Source organism: Phascolarctos cinereus, unplaced genomic scaffold (assembly GCF_003287225.1).
Source record: "Phascolarctos cinereus isolate Bilbo 61053 unplaced genomic scaffold, phaCin_HiC Scaffold_4;HRSCAF=312, whole genome shotgun sequence".
Lineage (NCBI taxonomy): Eukaryota > Metazoa > Chordata > Mammalia > Diprotodontia > Phascolarctidae > Phascolarctos > Phascolarctos cinereus.
The window spans coordinates 409,964,427-409,984,252 of NW_027555847.1; the positions used below are offsets into that span (position 1 = coordinate 409,964,427).

The following is a 19,826-nucleotide window of genomic DNA, read 5'->3' on the forward strand; positions in this document are numbered from 1 at the left end:
GTTTGACATCAGTGGTCCAGGCAACTCTTGAAGATAACACAAAAGTGCTGCAAAAGTACTGGCCTGCATCAGTAGATGGGGTTTCTTCATCTGGGTGTTTTTTATGCCAATGAAATCATAGATTCAGCTCCTCTTCAGAGGTGGGGAACCTGAGGCCTTGAGGCCACATGTGGCCCTCTAGCTTCTCAAGTTTGACCCTTTGACCAAATTCAAACTTTACAGAACAAATCCTCTTAATAAAAGGATTTGTTCTGTAAAACTTGGACTTAGTTGAAAGGCCACACTTGAGAACCTAGAGCCTCGAGGCCACAGGTTCCCCATCTATTTCTATCTTCTTCAGGTATTAGCTTTGCTGATGATGTTCAATAATGAAGGTAATCCATGGAGGGACTTTGTTGAGGCAAATAAGAGTGTTTTGGTAATGTGGAGAAAAAAATAACTAAAAAAGGAAAATGGAAATATAAAAGATTGGAAGTCAGTTCTATTTGTATGCTGTGCCATATAGAAGTGCTGCACAGTAACTAGGTTCCTAAGCACTGGATGTACTCTTAATTTATGCATCTTTCTGATGTGTTAGTGACTGGCAGACCACTATATCCAGCTTACTCCCACACCTGGATTCTTACCACTCTTGTTTCTATTTCCCCCAAGGATCCTTGAGACTTTGACCACATCGTCCACCCTCAGCTGGCTGCTCCAGCCAACCTGTCATGCTCGCCTTCTCACAGAGCTAGCATTATTTTTCTTGGCATGCTACTTAAAATAACCATCGCTGACCCTTTGTGAACAAAGTCCGGTGGTGAAAGAGACCTAGTACTGAATTATCGAATAATTAACAGACATTAATGGAATGTTGTGAAACTCTACAACACCTTTATAACATAGTCATTGAAAATAGGAAATGAGTGCAGCATTTGCTCATAATAACATTTTCTACAGCAAGGGAAAGGATAACAGAATGAAATCACATCCATTTATGGAAAGCAGTAGAGAAGAGTCAGTACATCAAAATGTGCAGCTATGACCTTTTAAGTCTCATATTACTTGTTGCTTCCAGGACGTGAAATATCATGTCTTGAGAGTCAACAACTCTTGGCATATGGTGAGGTGAAAGCAAATTGAGACTATATTGAAACCAGCCAAGGGGAAAGAAGTGGCAGCTGAAATAAACAGATGGTTAGAGAGGAAATGATATTAAGCAGTAAAAGAAAAAAGTGTGGCTAGAGATGGAAAAAAAAAAAGAAAGTTGTTTTAAGAAAAATACCACCACCACACTGATATGAAGGGAAATGAACTTGAAGGCATCAAGAATGTAATTTAAGGTGAGGTCTTGAGCACTTAACAGAAATTAAAGTTCAAGGATTTACAGTGTTACTTAGATTTAGAATAATTAGAAGAAATTCTGAGACAGGGCAGTTGGGCTAGTAACAAAATTTAACTTTGGTCTATTTAATGAGTGAATGCTATAAAGACTTGGAGGGAGGGGCAGCTAGGTGGTGCAGTAAATAGAGCACCAGCCCTGGAGTCAGGAGGACCTGAGTTCAAATTTGACCCACACACTTGACACTTATTAGCTGTGTGACCCTGGCAAATCATTTAATCCCATTGCCTAGCCAAAAAAACCCCCCAAAACAAAAGACTCAAAGGAGGTGTCTCCCATTAAGGAGAAGCAGCTTTCACATTAAGAAAAAGGAATGTGGTCACTTAATGAAAGATGTTAAAGATTTAAAAGTGCCCTTTAGATGCAGGGATGACTTGGCAAGTAATCTCAACTACTTAAAACTTGGGTTTTTGACCTTTAGAATATCATACTGTCTAGCCAGCCAGAACAAAAAAAAATGTGCAAGTGTTCTTTCAAACCACCTTCCTGCTCCCCCCACGTACATATAAGCCAGGTATAAATGAATATGGTTGATTGGCAATTCTGAAAAAAGTTCTTGGACAAAACATACATACTACTCATCATTTGGTGACAGCATGAAATTGGGAATATTGTCTCATGCCCTAGGTTAAGATGACTCTACAGCAAGACAGAAATGAAATTGGAGGGAAAATGCTGAAATATAAGTTATAAATAACTCTTAAAAAACCAAACTCAAGACAAAATATGAACTGAAGCAAAGTAAGAAAAAACTGGAAAACAAAATGCATAATAACTTCAAAAATGTAAATGAAAGAATGAATTAAAATAGAAACTGAATATTATAAAATTATAATGACCAAGCTCATCCTTACCTTCATTACAGAGGAAGGGGGTGAGGAGCATGGCATACCACAGATATTTTTTAATTTGGCTGATGTGTTTGTCTTATGAAATATTTCCCCCTTCTAATTAATTTTTTTTTTGTGTGGAAAATAATGAAGATGGCTCTCTGGGTACATATGAGTGGTTAAAGGGAGGAGGAAAAATTGTGAAATGAAGATAGTATAAAAATAAAAGATATAAATAAAAATTTAAATAAAAAAGTAATACAAAGCATGGACAAAAGAATATGAGAGAGATTATTATCAATGGTTGTCAGTGACACAGATGAAAAGAAAGATGGGTGGGCAGCGAGGTGGTTCAGAGGATAGAGCGCCGGCCCTGGATTCAGGAGGATCTGAGTTCAAATCTGACCTCAGACACATAACACTTACTAGCTGTGTGACTCTGGGCAAGTCATTTAACCTCACTGCCTAGCCAAAAAAAAAAAAAAAAAGAAAGAAGGCCTGCTTGTAAAATCTGAAGATCCTATAATGATGGGAGGGCTAGCTAGGATAATGGGTGAGAGAATCAGAATACAAATAGGTCTCAGTAGGCTGGAACATTGATAATTAATCCAGCAAGGTGAATTTTTTAAAGTGTTTTAATAAAATAAGCTGGAAGTTCTGGATGGAGGAGACATATTACAGTTTATGTGAAAAATTCTGATTTCAGCTGATAGCATTCAATTTGCATCAATAGTGTGACATTACTAAAAAAAACCCCAACAATAATCTAATGAGATCTTACTTCAATGTTTCAAAAACCTGTGGAAATAATCCCTCCATCTTACATAGAAAGTCTTTGAGAGTTGCTATGATTTAAAAAATCATTATACTGAAGCCCATCTGGTGGTAGGCCTCTCTGAATTTATCTACACTGGTCCTCAGATCAAGTTCAAGCCAACAGAAATGAGGAAACTGAGGCCCAAAGGCATCCCTTTCAACTTTAATTTAAATTTAATTCTATGATTGTGTAAACGAAGACCAGCAGGTGAAAGTTACAGGAAGGTAGATTCTGGCACAATACATATAAAGGTTTTGAAAGCTTTTTAGAAGGAAAAAAGCCCTATAGATATTCATTGCAGCAAAAATATCTTAGGATAATGCTTCTCTAAGATTATTACAGTATAAAGCTAGAGAAACTCACACAGAACAAAAACATTATCATCACCACACTGTACCCCTGAAATACAGTTTACTCTATATCATTCATTTAGCTAAAAAAAACCCAAACAAACTTTACACCAACAAGGGAGAAGTCTTATGGAAGGCTATCACTGTTACTAGTGGATGAATGAACAGCAGGTGATTCCACTTGGGAGATGCACACAGTGGACAGAATGATTATTTTCTTGACACTGTTGATCTCTATAGGAGATATTTCTAATGGTTGTTCTGTAGTCAAGTTTCAGTTTGAACAACACCAACAATCTGTATGGTGATGCCACACCTACCCATCAGCAGTCTGGACTTTTTGTGACTTTAGAATGGCAGAAATCCACTTTGGTGCAGATCCGTAATTCCTAGTAAAAATTAACACTTTTGGCAAAACCAAACCAATTAAACAAACAAAAACCAACAATGAATTGAAATGAATGTGCTAAAAGAGTAGCATTCAGAATATGGCCTTGTTTATCTTTTAAGTCCTGATCCAGTCTCACTGGAGGTAATCAAAGAGAGTCTTTAGATATAATAATGCCATGAAACTGACTCCTGTTGCAGAATGACATGTTGATTGATGAAAAACCTAGCAAGCCTTGTCCAATCTTCAACAACATGCTTTACAGAATCCTTACTAGTCTGCTACGTCCTTTCAGCCTGTCCATTTGTATGTAGGAGATGCAGCGTGATAGCTCCAGCTCAGATCAGCTTCCTGACAGCAGAGTCCTTTAAATTAAGTGATGTAAATGCAGACCTATCATAGAACTGTGACTGGGGTAAGGGATGTTTGAGAAGGTACTAGCTTCACTTAAAGATTCCAGGCACATGTGATTGGGGATAGATAGCTGCAGAGTACAATGAACCTCTAACTTGCTTTGTTTTGTATACTCTGCTTCTATTAATTCATCTTTTGAAGATCTTTACAACGGACACGTAAAACCATAATGGGCTCTTAGGGCTTCCAGATCAGTTCTCAAGATGAGGAGGAGAGAGAACACTGTGGGTATGGGGGATAGCCATTAAAAATTCATGGAGTCAAGGGACAGCTAGGTGGCATAGTGGATAGAGTACTGGCTTTAGAGTCAGGAAGATCTGAGTTCAAATCAGGCTTCAGACACTAAGTAGCTGTGTGATCCTGGGTAAGTCACTTAAATCCGATTTTCTACCCCCCCATATATATTTACATACACACACATTATTATTCATATATATGTATATATGTAATCCAGGAGATGGAATGTCTTGTTCAAGGAACAGCAAGGAGGCCAGTGTCACTGGATTGCAGAGTATGTGGGGCTGTGTAGGGTATGGAAAGATTGGTGGAGGGAAGCGGTTAAGAAGGGCTTTTAATATTAAACAGAATATTTTATATTTGATCCTGGAAGTGATAGGGAAGCACTGCAGTTGTTCAGTAGGGGAGTGGAGGAAAGTGAGGTAACATGGTCAGACCTTCATTTTAAGATCACTGGCAGCTGAGTGAAGGATGAACAGAAGTGAGCAGAGACTTGTAGCATTGGAGACCAACCAGCAGGCTGTTGTTATAGTCCAGGTATGTGAGGTGGTGGTGGCAGTGTTAGACTAGAGGAATGGAGAGTGCTTATGAGAGTTGTTATGAAAGTAAAAATTGACAGACTTTGGTAACAGATTGAATATGAAGGTGTGGGGTGAGAGAATATGTCAAGGGATGACCCCTGAGTTCTGAACCTGGGTGACTGGAAGGATGGTTGTAATTAGGAAGTTTGGAACCCAAAAAAGGTTTTAGAACTCAGCCTAGACCGGTGAATTGAATGTTAATACTAAGATAATGACATTCCATATAATGAATTTGTAGGCTGTTTGTCATTTCACATAATTTTCCTAAGAAGCACAAAGATTATGGGTATATATGCGGTACTGTTATTTTCTTCCTTGCTCTAATAAGTTGTTCCTCTCCCTTTCAACCTACCCCTCCCTCTCCCCTGCTGTAGTTTTACTAACAATCACTCATGAACAACAGTTAGGAAAATTATTAATTTTGCTGCTACCTCTCGGGCACATTGTTTTTCATTCACTCTGTATCCCAACCAAACTGGTCTATGTGATGTTCCCCAAACCCAACATTCTGTGACTGTGAATTAGGCTGAGTAACCTGGAATAGGGTATACATTTTCATTTAAGGTTCTTCCTTGCTTTTCCCTTTTATTCTGCTTGAAAATTTTCCTTTTTAAACATTATTATTTAGTTTATACACATCAAAAAACATGAACATTTCCTTTATTTGAACTGAAGAGTCAGCTCACAATTCCTCTCAAAGACTGATAATTATTTGGGCATCATCAGTACCATCACAAAATATCAATTATTGCTAAGCTTGAGTGAGTTGTCTTGCCAAGCATTTCGCTGCAGTAAAGAAGGAAAAGGAACAGATAAATGGTAGCCCCTTGCCTAGAAGTGCTTTGCAAATGCCTTATTAGCAATGCACTGGTGTCTCCATGAAGTTACACTCAACCATTAGATGTTAATACTAACACAACTGTTGTAGCCCAACAGGTACTTCTAATTAGTTCAAGGATAATTTGTTTGATTAGATGCTAAGTTTCATTAGAAAAAAGGGTACATTTCTAGCTTCCAAATGAATTGGCACAATGACTATGTGCAGATAGAATGATCCTCTTCGTAAACTCCTACTTCCTCAGGGAACACCTGAGATTTCTACTGACAACTTCAAATGTTCATATGGTTTTAATGGTTTGAACATTAATTTATTTACTTATTCATTCAACAAATATTTATTGAGTATTTACTATGTGCAACTGCCTTTCCAGCTTGATCCTAAGAGTCTTTTACATTGCCACCTAGCAGTGGAAACCATAAGCTTTTCTCTGAGGGAATCACACTGCACACTCATGGCATAATTTCTACAACTTCCAGCAATGGATAATCATTGTAATCTTGAAGAATGCATTCTAGCTTCAATAACTTTGGAAATTAGTATTGTGAGATAAAGCATTGTGGGAAAGCATAATGCAATGGGATTTGATTTCAACTAATGCATGGATAAATATGGAGAGTGAATTTCTTGCATTTTGCCGACCCTGTTGGCATGTGTTCATTGCCTATATATGGCAGATGGTACTTATGTCAGAAAAATATTCCTTTAATTTTTGTGCCAAATAATGAGGATGTCTCAATGTCTTGGCCCTTTCTGGGTCATTATAAATGTTAAATTGTGTGTATAGGCCTCATTGTGAATTCTACATACAAAGAGACTCTGGCACATGTTGTCTAGGAAATTTCTCACATTATACTGTTGAAACAGATGGCACAGTTCTACAATAAGCAGGAAGGCACTCATATGTCTGTTGATTCTGTCTGTTAAATTTAAATGTCTGAACAATGATGATTGTGGTAAGAAACATATATTTTATAATCTGGGGTCCATCAAATGTCTTATCCTTAGGTGAACGGGTTTAATGAGGGGTCTTATTATGACATATGTTTGGCATCCACAAACTGTCAGAAGCACAGTAGGATTATTTTATTTTTATTTATTTATTTATTTATTTATTTATTTATATTTATCATTTTATTTGGTTTGCTTCAAGGTAGAAGGAGAATGAATGAAATGAATGAAAATAAGCAGATTTCTTAAAAATCAAATTCTTCATGTAAACCATAAAACTAATTTTAAACACTAGGTCTCCTCAGGTTCCAATGTAGAGATGCTATTTCGATTCTTACTGACAGAACTTGAGAGTGATTTTACCCATCTTATAATTAGGTGACCAAGTGGATAGAGTGAAGGGACTAGAGTCAGGAAGACTCATTTTCCTGAATTTAAATCTAGTTTCAGACACTTACTAGCTATGGGACCCTGGGCAAGTCACTTAACTATGTTTGCCTCAGTTTCTTCATCTGTAAGATGGGCTGGAGAAGAGAATGGCAAACTACTCCAGTGTCTCTGCCAAGAAAACCCCAAATGGGGTCATGAAGAGTTGACATAACTGAAAAATGACTCAACAACAAATAATTATACAGCATTCACGGGATCTCATCCCTTCAGCTACAAAACAGAGTTTAATAACAGCAAAAAGGAAAAGGAGGAGAAGGCCCCCAAGTTGACTCTTCATTTACTGATACAAAGCTACTCTCGGCATTGCCCAAACTAATGCCACTGTGGCATGACACTGCAGGAACCCAAAAGACCTTAAACACTAAAGGGAACTCAATCAGAAAAGTAACACAAATATTGAATTATATGGCCCTTTGTGATACATAATAATTTTAAAGCTATTTAAATCTGTTTTGAAAGATTTTGGAGCAGGCATGGGACAGGCAGGATTAGTACAAAGAACTATAATTAAGACCAGAAAAGTATGAAGTAAATCAATTATTATTATCAATGGCTTAAAGATAAAGATGGCATACTTATCTAATTTTTCACTGGAAGCCTTCCCTGACCCTCTTAATTTTAGTGTCGGAATTATTTCTTATTTATCCTGTATATAGCTTTCTTTGTAAATATTTATGTTCATGTTGTCTCCAGAATTAGATGTAAGCTCCTTGAGGGCAGGAACTGTCTTTTGCTTCCTTTTGTACCCCTACTCCTTTTGTATCTCAGTGCTTGGCACATAGCAGGCACTTAATAAATATTTACTGATCTACTGATAGACTTGAAGGTCATATAACAATGGAAGGGCTAGCTAGGAAAACGGCTAAATAGGATCGATTGTGGGAGTTGAGCTCAGAGATATCAATGAACTGGGATTATTTGGATGCTCTGGGGTGAGGTTTTTTTTTCTATTTTGTCAATTACTGATAGTATTAGACACATGATCAGTGAAATGAAATAATTGAAAGGCAGGAACAACTGATAGGCTTACTAAAATTCAATCAATTACAATAAGAGAAAATAATTTTTTATGGAACCATGTAATTGTTTTGGTCAGATATGGTAATTTAATTTTAAGTGAACAAGCCCTCCAGAGAATATGGGTATCCTTTAAAAGCAGGATATGAATCAATACTCCACTAAAATCCTACTCTCCACTAAAGTGCTTATGGTGGTGGGGAGGCTATGCTGGCAGAGTATGAAATTTCTTGCACCCTACCAAACTGGAAATTTTTTATGTATAGGCCTAAAAATAGATTTTATGACTGTCATCAGAAGACTAGCCCAGTTAGGTGTGGAAGGAGTCATCAATACAGAGGATGGTGATATTTTTTTTAACCATAGCAACTTTTTTCTTTTTTAAAAAAAATTATTATTTGTTTTCAATCAGCAAAAATCTACTTTCTCTTCCCCTCACCCCAACCCCAACTGAGAGTGAAAGAAAAACAAGATGCCTGTTACAAACATGTATAGTCAAACAAAACAAATGTGTGCACTGGTCATGTCCAAAAGAAGAATATATACATATATATGTATATATACAGAGCCCATTCTGTACTGAATCACCTCTCTAGCAGGAGATAGATAGTATGTTTCATCATTAGTTGCTTGGAATCGTGGTTTGTTATTACATTGTTTAGTATTCCCAAGTCTTTCAAATTTGTTTTTTACAACATTGTTGTGTATATTGTCTCTATGACTCTGTTCATTTTACTTTGGATCAGTTCATACAAGTCTTCCTAAATTCTCTGAACCATCATCTTCATAATTTCTTAAAGCATAATAGCATTACATCAAATTTATATATCATAACTCATCAAGCCATTCCCCAAATGATGGTACCCCTTTAGATTCCCATTATCTGCCACCTCTAAAAGAACGATATATATTTTTGTACATCCTTAGAGTTTGTTTTGTTTAGGACCAATCACTACCTTAACTTCCTTTTGCTCTCCCTTTTCCATTTTCCCCACCACAGCATCTTTCAAGACCATCAACCCAGGCACTGGTGGTCAAAGTGGCCATTTTATCATTATAAAAATACAGATCCTTAAAATATATGTGAAATAATGTATTTTGGAATATTACGTAACTTGAGATTTAAGTAGTACTTTTTATTCAAAAGTAAAAGTATTTGTCACCTTCATAGAAGGTGTTCAGGCCTTATCAACGGGAAGAGGGATTCCCAAAAGCTGATGAATTTCTGCAGAGACTCGTGTTTGAAAATGACAAACTCTGTTGACTCTATTAAGCCCCAGAACATCACAGAACCTCCTAAATAAGATCCATAATCATTCAAAAGCATTCAGTCTCACTATACATAAAGAAAAAAAATCAAGCAGATGAAGAATGCCTTTTGTCTACATTATGATATACAGTTTGAAGTACAACCCACAAAGTTGGTTCATCAGTACATATATCTGGGACAAACATTGCAAATGGAAAGGGCAAAAGCTAAGGATAGGGATGAGGTACCTGAAAGATATCTCTAAGGTCAGATGTCTATAAGTAAAGCAAGGGAATTGATGTCATTAAAGAGATGAATGACCACAAAAAAGTCTGCTGGTTAGGTGGAGAAAGCAAGGGAATCACAATGTATGTATGTATGTATGTATGTATGTATGTATGTATGTATGTGTGTCTGTGTGTATCAGTGGACAGCATCTTTCCCAATTCTTTATTTAATTCTCTTCTCTTAAATTAGGGATGATAGGGAGGTATGATCATTGTTAATTATCTACTTACAATTTTAAAGTAGCTTTTATCCCAAAATAATTTCTTCTATTACTTTTTCATGGGACCATATTAGAAAAAAGGGAATCATCTGTCCCAATGAGTCTCAACCTGTGGCCACAGGCCTCTGGGGATGGATTGGGCTATGGAATCTCAGAAAATTCATATGCAAAAACATAAATAAGCCAACAGATTTGGTAAACAATAAATGTCTTATATACATATTTTGGCAAACATGCAAACATAATGTTTGTGATGAATAAAAATATATATTTAAAAACATTAAAAAACCAAACAAACAAGGGATCACTGAAAAACAGCCCTCAAATGTATCTTTTTTCATTTATTGTCAAGAGACCTAAAAGAAAATCTCCAGCATGTTTGGTGTAAGCTTTGTGGAAGACTTATGGAAAAGAAATGGGGAAGCTGTAACCTTCAGTGTTGTAATGAATACCCATATCATGAGATTGAGAATACATCAAAGTAACAAAGATTCATTCAATGAAACATTCATTGCTACAAAACTACCTTGGTCAAAGTAATATTGATTTATAATATACCCACAAATGTGTGATTCACATTTTACATATGGAGAAATGCATTTAAGTAGCTAATTAGTTGCTGCCTAAGAAAATTACCAGATTTCATGTTACTGACAAGGTTAAATATATTTATAAATTCTTGAAGGGGTTGGGGGGAGGAGATCCTATTAAAATGAGGTTCTAAGAGGTAGACATTAAATCAAAGGAATGAGGTTCAGGCTCTTTCTGCTGGCTTATTATAGAGGTCATGCTCTGAAATGAGAAGGAATTGAACACAAGATTAAAATTCTCCTTCCCCCAAAGTTAATGTATGTATCATTTCCTTTTTCTGTGAACCTTTGTTATTCTTACTTCCCTTTGGGGCATATGAATTACCTTGATTCAAAAAAAGGCATTAGTTGTGTTTTTGTTCTCTGATAGTACAGTTATGCAAAAAAAATGATGTGGTAGGAATTAGCATGTTTTATTAAACCAAGTTACATTCAGTTTGGTGGTTTCTAGAAGTGTTCACATGATTAAAAGTTTCCTCCTTTTAAGAGATTACATGGTATAGTGGGCAGAGCCCTGGCCCTGAAGACAGGAGGAAGATTGGGGTCATCTGACACATGCTAGGTGTGTGACCCTCTGCAATTTATTTATCTCTCCGTGTGCTACCTAGGTTCTTCATAGCTCCTATCTCACCAGACTGCTATGAGGATAAAATAGCATGGTATTTGTAAAGTGATTAGCACAGTGTCTGGTACCTAGTGGCCTTTTAATAAAAGCTTATTCTCTCCCTTCCCCTCTAGGCAACTCTAAGATTATAAGTTCAGAGAAGGTTTGCAGGAATTTTCCTCCTCTGGGAGTTCCCTATACCCACCAAATCACTAGTTCAGTCTCCTATCCCTTTGTGTAAAAAGGAAGAAGTAGCTGGGGCCAACTTTAACCTTATATGAACTCTTTTCAAAACAAAGAGGACTGAAATTACTGAACGACAAGAAGATGTGTATGACAGTATATATATACGTACATGGTGCCTCAAAAGTCATAGTGCAATATTAAACTGTTAAAACTTAGAAATTCACTGGGATTTCTGGGATCCTGTATGTGATGCTCAGTATATGATATTCTGATGACTTTTTATTGCTCTTCACTTTGTGTTTACAAAACAGCAAATTTCCAGATGATCAATAAAAAAATTAGCAAAAAAAAGGTCAATTTGAAAATCATCAGGAGAGAGAAGAGAGAGAAAGACATTTGATGCTTCCAAATGCAGGAGACCTGGGTTAAGTTAAGAAGCAACACTTCTAGAAACCACCAAACCATTTATGCCAAACTGAAATTAAGCAGCAGGGAAGTGATGGAGGGGAAAGTAAAAATTGAAATAACCTTTGGATTCTAAATGATAGCTAAAGCTACAGTTTTGGTGGTACCATACATAATTAGTACTTAATAGGATTTCTTTTTCGTTTGTTTCTTTTAACAATTGTTCTAGTGGGGAAGGAACATTTAACAGATTAGAAAGTGTAAGTGACTATGATATACATGCACATGTATGTATATATTTGTGTGTGTGTGTGTGTGTATACACACACATATTTATGCTGTTGTTTAAGTGAACAGATGCTCTAAAAATGGTTTGAGGTTTTGAGTTTTATAAGTCTTCCTTTTTTCAGTTGTTCACTTTGGAATTACTCTAACTACAGTGCCTGTGTTACCCAAATTAGGTTCCACTAAGCCTTGGAGAGACTGAGAAGCATTGCTAATAACTCTTTTTATCAGCTTTAAGATTTACAAAATGATTTCATTACAAAAACCTTGTAAGGTTATACAAATATTATCACTATTTTACAGATCAGGAAACTGAGGCTCAGAGAAGGTAATGGACAACCCAAAGATCATGCATCAAGTAAGTGTTAGAGTGCATTTGACCCAAGGTCTTCTGGCTCCAGATAGTGTCCTTGGAGACTACCTTTGTATAATGCAGGTTACCTTTGTGTAGGACTCTCCCGAAAACCTCAAACCCTTTATAATGACAGAAATCTCACACAATGTTAAAAAAAATTGCATGAAAAGGAATCCTTCTGAATTTTTCCAAAAGAACAAATGAGGAAGGTGGGTTACTTTTTAGTCTCTCCTGAACTGTCCTTCACACTGAGGTTTTATTGTGTTATTTGAAGTGTTACGAATTCCAAGAACATCAGACATACCTATATTCAAAGCTAAGTGCAAAAGTACATTTCATAACATTTCAAAGAAAAACATATAATGGTATTTGGGATATCTGCGCCCCCCTCTGTTAGCCCAGCTCCTGAAAGACTGTTTTGTATAACTAGTTGGTACAGAATGATATATTTGAACATCCTGGTGACTATATTCTATGGCTTCTCTGAATTCTGAAAAGTCCTATTTTTCGTTCTTTCACTGACATATCATTTAGGCAATTCAACAATTATAGGATCATAAGATTTAAAGCTTCTGAAAAGGATAGTATAGGAAAGGACAGCAAAGATGATATAGGTCCAATCCTCTCATTTTACAGACACATAAAGTAGGACCCAATGAACTACAGTAACCTTTGTAAGGTCACAAAGGAGTAAATAGGAGAGAGAGGAACTACACCAAGATCTTCTAACTCCAATTCCATTCCTCCCTTCACTACATTGTGCTAATATTAGTGAAATGTGTGGCCAATTCAATCAATGAAGAAATATTTATTGAGTACCTAATCTATTCCAGGTACTATTTTTTAGGGACTAGCCAAAAGATCTAGACCAGGAATTTTCTACCTGTGGTTCAAGAATTTACTTTTTAAATACTGGGATAAATGTATTTTGATATAATAGCTCCCTTTGCAATCCAATGTGTTTTATAATGTTATTTGGAAAAGGTGCCTTAGACTTCACCAGATTGCCAAAAGGGTAAGTTACACAAAAATGGTTAAGAATCCTGGAGTAGATTGTCAGTGTAAGGAAAACAAATAATAATTAAAAAAATAGCAATAAGAATAAGAATAGTTAGCATTTATATAGCACTTTAAGATCTGAAAACACTTCTACGTATATTATCTCATTTGACCTCATGACACCTCTGTATGGTAGGTACTATTACAATAATAATAATAATAATATTATATAATGCAATAAATGCAATCATTTAAAGGTAAAGAAACTGGGAAGGAAAGAGGTTAAGGGACGTGCTTAGGGCCTTACAGAGACTGTCTGAGGCAGAGCTGAGACTGAAGTCTTTTAGACCTGAGTTCAGTGCTTCACCCACCATATGACCCAAGCTGCATCAATAAAAACAGCAAGGAAGATGTACTGGAACCAGAGATCACAGAGTGGGCAAAGGGCAGACTCAAGAATAAAGATGTAGGAGAAAGGCAACAACATGAGATTGTTGTCAGAGAGGAAAATGGAAAGTTCAGGATTGGGGAGCTTGAGCAGTCTCTAGTGATGGTTAAGATCTAGGATGTGACCACCTTGAGTGGCAGAAGCAGAGTACAGATGGAAACACTATGAAATAAGGAGTATTAAGAAATCATTACATTTCAATATATTATTTATAGAATCCCCACAGGAAATACCAATGTGGCAATATTTTTAAATCACCTTGAACATGTAAAATCCTATAGTGTATATAGGATTTTTTTGTAAAATCCTGTAGTGTATATAAATATGTCTCTGTGTATATAATATACGTATTATATACACACGAAATCATACCATTGTAATTTAGAAGCTGTGATAATTACATGCAGTTGCAAGTAATTTGAATCACCTGATCTTGGGATTTCTTTTTCTTCTTCTTCTTGCCCCAACACCCAGAGCTCTCAGCATCCTTGCCATTGGCATCACCACATAGCAGTCCATCAAGCTCATCGGTTCCCATCTGCTGTCCCTGAGATGTTTCTGCTGCAAGTCGGTAGGAGAGGTTCCTCAAAATGCACACACAGTTTTCAACGGTCTAAAGAACCAAAACAAATAAAATGGAAACAAAGGGGAAAATAATGACAAACATAAACAGCCCTCTTTCTTGCTCTTTAGGCTTTATATCTGATTACTTTCTTGCATGCAGTCATTATATACACATTTATCATCAGATACATTAGGCTGAGAAGCAAATCCAATAAGATTCATGTTCAAAGTCTCACTTTGTGACAAATGCAGTATTATGACCCTGGGCAACTAAACATCTTAGTATTCTAGGAAAATCTTTAGGACTATTGCAGAGAATGTAAGGATCTACATTAGCAGAAGGAGTTTCCTCACTTGGGAGCTCCATAATGCAGTGTAATGATAGTCCTGTCCCTATCCCTGCATTTGTCCACCTTACTTCTAGTTACTCACTTGGAGCATAGTTGAAAAACTAGAGACTAACTCAATAGGGCCCTAAGACCTTCTATTCATTCTCTCTGTCTCTCTGTCTCTGTCTCTCTCTGTGTCTGTCTCTCTCTCTCTCTCTCTCTCAAAAAATACCTCACAAAATTAGCCAGTTTTCTTATGTGTTCAATGTAATGACTTGTTTGATTGCACTTATTTTTTATAAGAGATGGTTTTTTTGAAGGGTGGGGAGGGAGTAAATATTTGAGAAGTCATATTGATACTAAAAAGCATAAAACAGCAACTAAAATACTTGGCTACCCTTCTAAAATAAATATCCCTTAGAAGAAACATCTCTGGCCAAAAATTGAAGTTTTGGCTTTTTACTCCAAAGAAGTCTCTCCCCTCCAACAACCAAGTCCTTGCTCTACAATCTTTCCGTTTTCCTCCTCTTTAAGCAAACTGATCTTCCCTTTCAAAGTGGTTGTAATTAGGATTCCAATAAAATCATGATCCAACCTGATGTTAGTCAGTGCTAAGGAGGGTGATGGACAAGTAATAAAAACATACCATAAACTACATTGATATATGGTGTCAACTATTATAAGTATGAATTGGTAAAAAAAAAACAACCCAAAAAACCATCACTCCTCCCAAAAAAAAACACAAAGAAGTTTCAATGTTTTCTATAAACATAGCCCAACTACCAATTTCTTCTAACTTGGAAGTGGAAAACTGTATATTGGAATATGTAAAGGCTTTGGGGGCTGGGCAGAGCTAAGGAAGACAAAAGAGGTCCTCTGAGTTTCTTCCTTAAAGTTAGCTCAAAGGATCAAGGTATGCATACAGCTTAAGGACAACTATAATCATATTTTGATTTTTTTTTTTTAGTAATGGGGGACACAAGTCTCATAAAAAACATTTCTTTCATTTAATTATGGGTTATTTGAAAATCAACATGAAAGGAGTATTTTCTGAATTGGTTTCTGCAGCCTCGTAGATTGTAGACAATATCCTAGAAGCTTTTAGGAATCTTGTCATGCACTAATCTCATAGGTTTTGTTTTGTTTTGTTTTTATCAACCAACTTTTCTATTTCATGCATCTTCTCATGAGAAGAAATGGCATGAAAACAAGTAAACATAGGAGCACACTTGAAAAAAAAATTGGGAAAAAGCCACTGGCAAAAAAGTTATCATATAAATCTTACCTGTCTGACTCTTAAATTCTATGAAGCTGATGTTTCTAATACCAAGGGCTTGAGGGGAATTTTCTGCTTCCCCCCCCCTTCTCCTTTGTCTTAGGTCATCCTGTAGTCTACTTCCTCAGATAACAACGAACTAGAAATGGGCTTAATTTAAATAGTAATTAAACAAGTGACTAATAAACCAAGCTATCTGGCAGATCAAACTAATAGATTGACACTATCAGATGTTGTTCTGTTTGCACTCCCTTAGAAGTTGCCTGCTGCCTGGGAGCTGGCACCCAGCAGTGTATATGTGGGCATGTGAGTGTATGTGTATGTGCACCCGTGCTTTTGCACAATTGTATGTTTCCATGCAGAGTGAGATGAGGCCTGCTCTTTTTGGCTGGCAATCTTCATATTCTCATTCAGCTTTTCAGCTTGGAGTTTGTTAAGCAAAAATTTGAGCCAGGAGCTTCTCTCTAAAGAGGTAAAAAGAGGCAACTTCCACCCTTCTACCCCTCCAAGGAAGACAAACAAACAGAAGGAGGATCCAGCTGGTAGTTTTGTCTTTGAAATGCATTCCAAGTAATGGTGAGTTTTCACCAGTTCTTGGTCACCAGGGTCATTTTTACTCCTTACTTTCCATTAGGACGGGCTAATTTAGAAGCTGTCTGTAGAGCATCCTACCATATGTTACTCATCTATCGAGTTGTCCCAATTACACAGCACAGTTGTGCTTGCATAGAATTGAGGCTCTTTTACTCATCATCTGAAATAGACCTTCACTGATCTTCAAGAGAAAGTTCATTGATATTTTCCTTGACCCAATTGTTTTCAATGCTTAAAAGAATCATTTTCTAGACAGAATTATACAGGAATATCAGTCAAATGTAATACAGGAGCACGGCTAATGGGAAGGACTACATAGTGTCTCACCACATTGCTCCAAGTTTTGTCAAGCATTTGGTAAAGTAGTTTAGCATATCAAAGCCTTAGACTTCTACCTCTTGATATAATTGTTAATATTCTCAAGAGTGCTACTTCAGGGAGATAAACCTCAGGGAATCATTTTTTTCCTGTTACACTTAATGATATGCCTGTCGGTTTGACTGACACCTGCAATTATTCACACTGCCCTGGCTGGTTATCAAAAAAAAAAAATCGAATTATCCTATCAATTACATTAGGAAGTCTAATATGGCTATTAAAGGGCACAGACTATATATGGCTTTGGTTCTTTGCTGGTTTTGACACACACACACACACAAAAATTCAAAGAATATTTTAATGCTGATTTCATTGTTGAGTCTTTTTTAAATTGGTGACAAAGAATGAATTAATTTATGCAATCACACCAGGTGCCTTAAACCTGTAAAACTGAGAAGTGGTTATAGTGCTCATTCTGTTGAGTTGTTTTTCAGTCATGCACAACTTTTCACATCACCATTTGGGATTTCCTTGGCAAAGATACTGGAGTAGTTTGCCATTTCCTTCTGCATCTCATTTTACAGATGAGGAACTGAGACAAACAGGGTTAGGTAACTTGTCCAAGGTCACACAGCTAATAATTATTTGAGGCTAGATTTGAATTTAGAAAGATGAGTCTTCCTGACTCCAGGTCTGGCCCTCTATTCACTGAGCCACTTGGCTGCCCTACTGGTCATGACTTGAGAAAATCTGCTTTTAAGAGTATAGGAGAATATGATGAGGAAATGTAGTGAGTATAACATATAAGGCGGCTATCTCAATTTTTTGCTCCCCAATAACTATTTCATAACAGGTCATATGAAAGGGCTAGTGATATTGTGCACTACCCTCTTTTGCAGCAGAATCACCAACTGTTCTGATCTGACTATGGAGTATATAACTGACTTATTCTTTTTATGACAATGATTGACATTATACAGTCACTTGGCTTTTTAAAGAGAGCTATTCAGTATTGAATTAATGAACATAAAACAAAATAAATTGGATGAGAACGTTCACAAAAATACATGAGTGAAACCCATAACATTAAAATACACATTTTTCTCCTAAGAGCTACATGTTTAATTTACAACTATTCATTAGACCACACATGGTTTGTATGGAACTACTTGACACAAATTTGGGCTATTTCACAAAAGCAAAGGGGCTTGTGTTTATCTTAGTTTTTTGAAGAGCATTGTACTTTTCAAGGAAGCTGGAGTATGTTTTTTAAAAGGGTGTAAGAAAGACTGCACACTGTGCAATGAGTAGCTAAAAAAATTACTTTCCATGCTCTCCGGTTTTAAAACAATAAGGGAGCATGGAATGTTCAGTTCCAGTCTAGCTGGATGCAACAGAATCCCTTTCCGTTGAAAGATCTCTTTTTAAAGTGAGGGTTTTGAAGATTATTTTCTAACCATATTAGTGCCAAATGTAGGTACTATTTAAAAAGAAAAAGAAAGTCTTTTGATATTTCAAAACAAAACAATAAACAAAGTATTCTGGCTTACTTTCTTTTCCCCAGAAGCAATACTTTCTCACTTTTATCCCTCCCAAGGCAAACCCAACAAACCTTGCTATCAATTTCACTGCTCCCCAGAGCAGACTGAATCACATAAAGCAATGCATCCGTAAGTCCATCACATTCCCTCATTCTTCTGCGGGCTTCCTCTCCAGCAGAACTAACATTCCTGTAAGGCAAAGAGAGGTGTCAGGAATACCTCAGAGCCAGGACTCAGTCTTTGGACCCCAATACCCATGCCCTTCCCCACTCCTCCAGTTTTACAGAGAACAGCATATATATGTATGAGTTGTTTCCCCACCAACTCCTCCACCCCCCCAAAAAATAATCATGCTAGATTAATAGATTAAGCATCCTAGAAAATATGTAAAACACATTTAATTATGCAAACATATTTTATACTTATTTAGTTTTGTGAATTTTGAATAATAAAATTTTAAATTTCATTTTTAACAAAATGGCTCAACCTCTTATTTTTCACTTAATATGTGATGGTTTCTAGATGACACTTCCTCAGACCAGTGGATCAGTAGAGGAGATCTTCATAATTGGTCACTTGGATCATCTTATCTTTCTCCATTAGCCTTTTTCTTCTGAGGTCATATCTTCCATGTGGGTGTATCAAAACCTCATTCTTTAGAAGATCTTAAAGCTAAGATTATCAATGCAATCCTTTCAGTGATTGAACAGCAGCTGATATAAATTTTTACAAAGTTCAAAAATGTACTAGAGCAATGTACAGTATGAGACAGTTGTTATGTTGTATCTTAATGGGAAACATTAATAATTTAATATTTTATATAACTAACCTTTCACAGTTTGTTTTTCGTAAGTTTGTGGAATCTAAACTTCTGGAGCTATTAAAGTTTAAAACCGTACTTAGACTTTTGGGACACCCTCTATCTGAATGAGAGTTCTTAACTTTTTTTGTGTGTCATGGATGCCTTTGGCAGTCTGGTGAAGCCTATGGATCCCTTCTGAGAATAATTATTTTAAAGACATAAAATGAAATACATGGGATTGCAATGGAAACCAACTCATTGAAATATAATTATCAAAACGCTAAAAATACAAATTCATGGGCCACTTAGATTAAGAACTGATAATAAAGGATTTTTGGTGGGCACTTGTCTTTTGAAGGAATACTTCAAAGGTAAGAAATAAGGAAATTGTGTGTGTGTGTGTGTGTGTGTGTGTGTGTGTGTGTGTATGCAGTATTAGAGAATGAGTCAAAGTAGTAAAGTGAAAAGAATACTGAAATTACAGACACAATAGACTAAAGATTAAGACCTACTTTTGAT

At 36.3% G+C, this 19,826-nt stretch overlaps 1 protein-coding gene across 3 annotated transcripts in view; it reads right to left on the reverse strand.

Moving 5' to 3' along the window:
- CTNND2 (catenin delta 2) overlaps window positions 1–19,826 on the reverse strand; it is a 1,167,765-nt gene that overhangs the window by 151,865 nt on the left and 996,074 nt on the right. For all 3 annotated transcript variants that reach the window (XM_078153315.1, XM_078153314.1, XM_021004430.2), the window contains 2 exons: window positions 18,577–18,694; window positions 14,311–14,496 (listed from right to left, as the gene is read on the reverse strand). In XM_078153315.1, coding sequence (XP_078009441.1) covers window positions 14,311–14,496; window positions 18,577–18,694 — 304 coding nt within the window. The remainder of the gene's footprint in view (window positions 1–14,310; window positions 14,497–18,576; window positions 18,695–19,826) is intronic.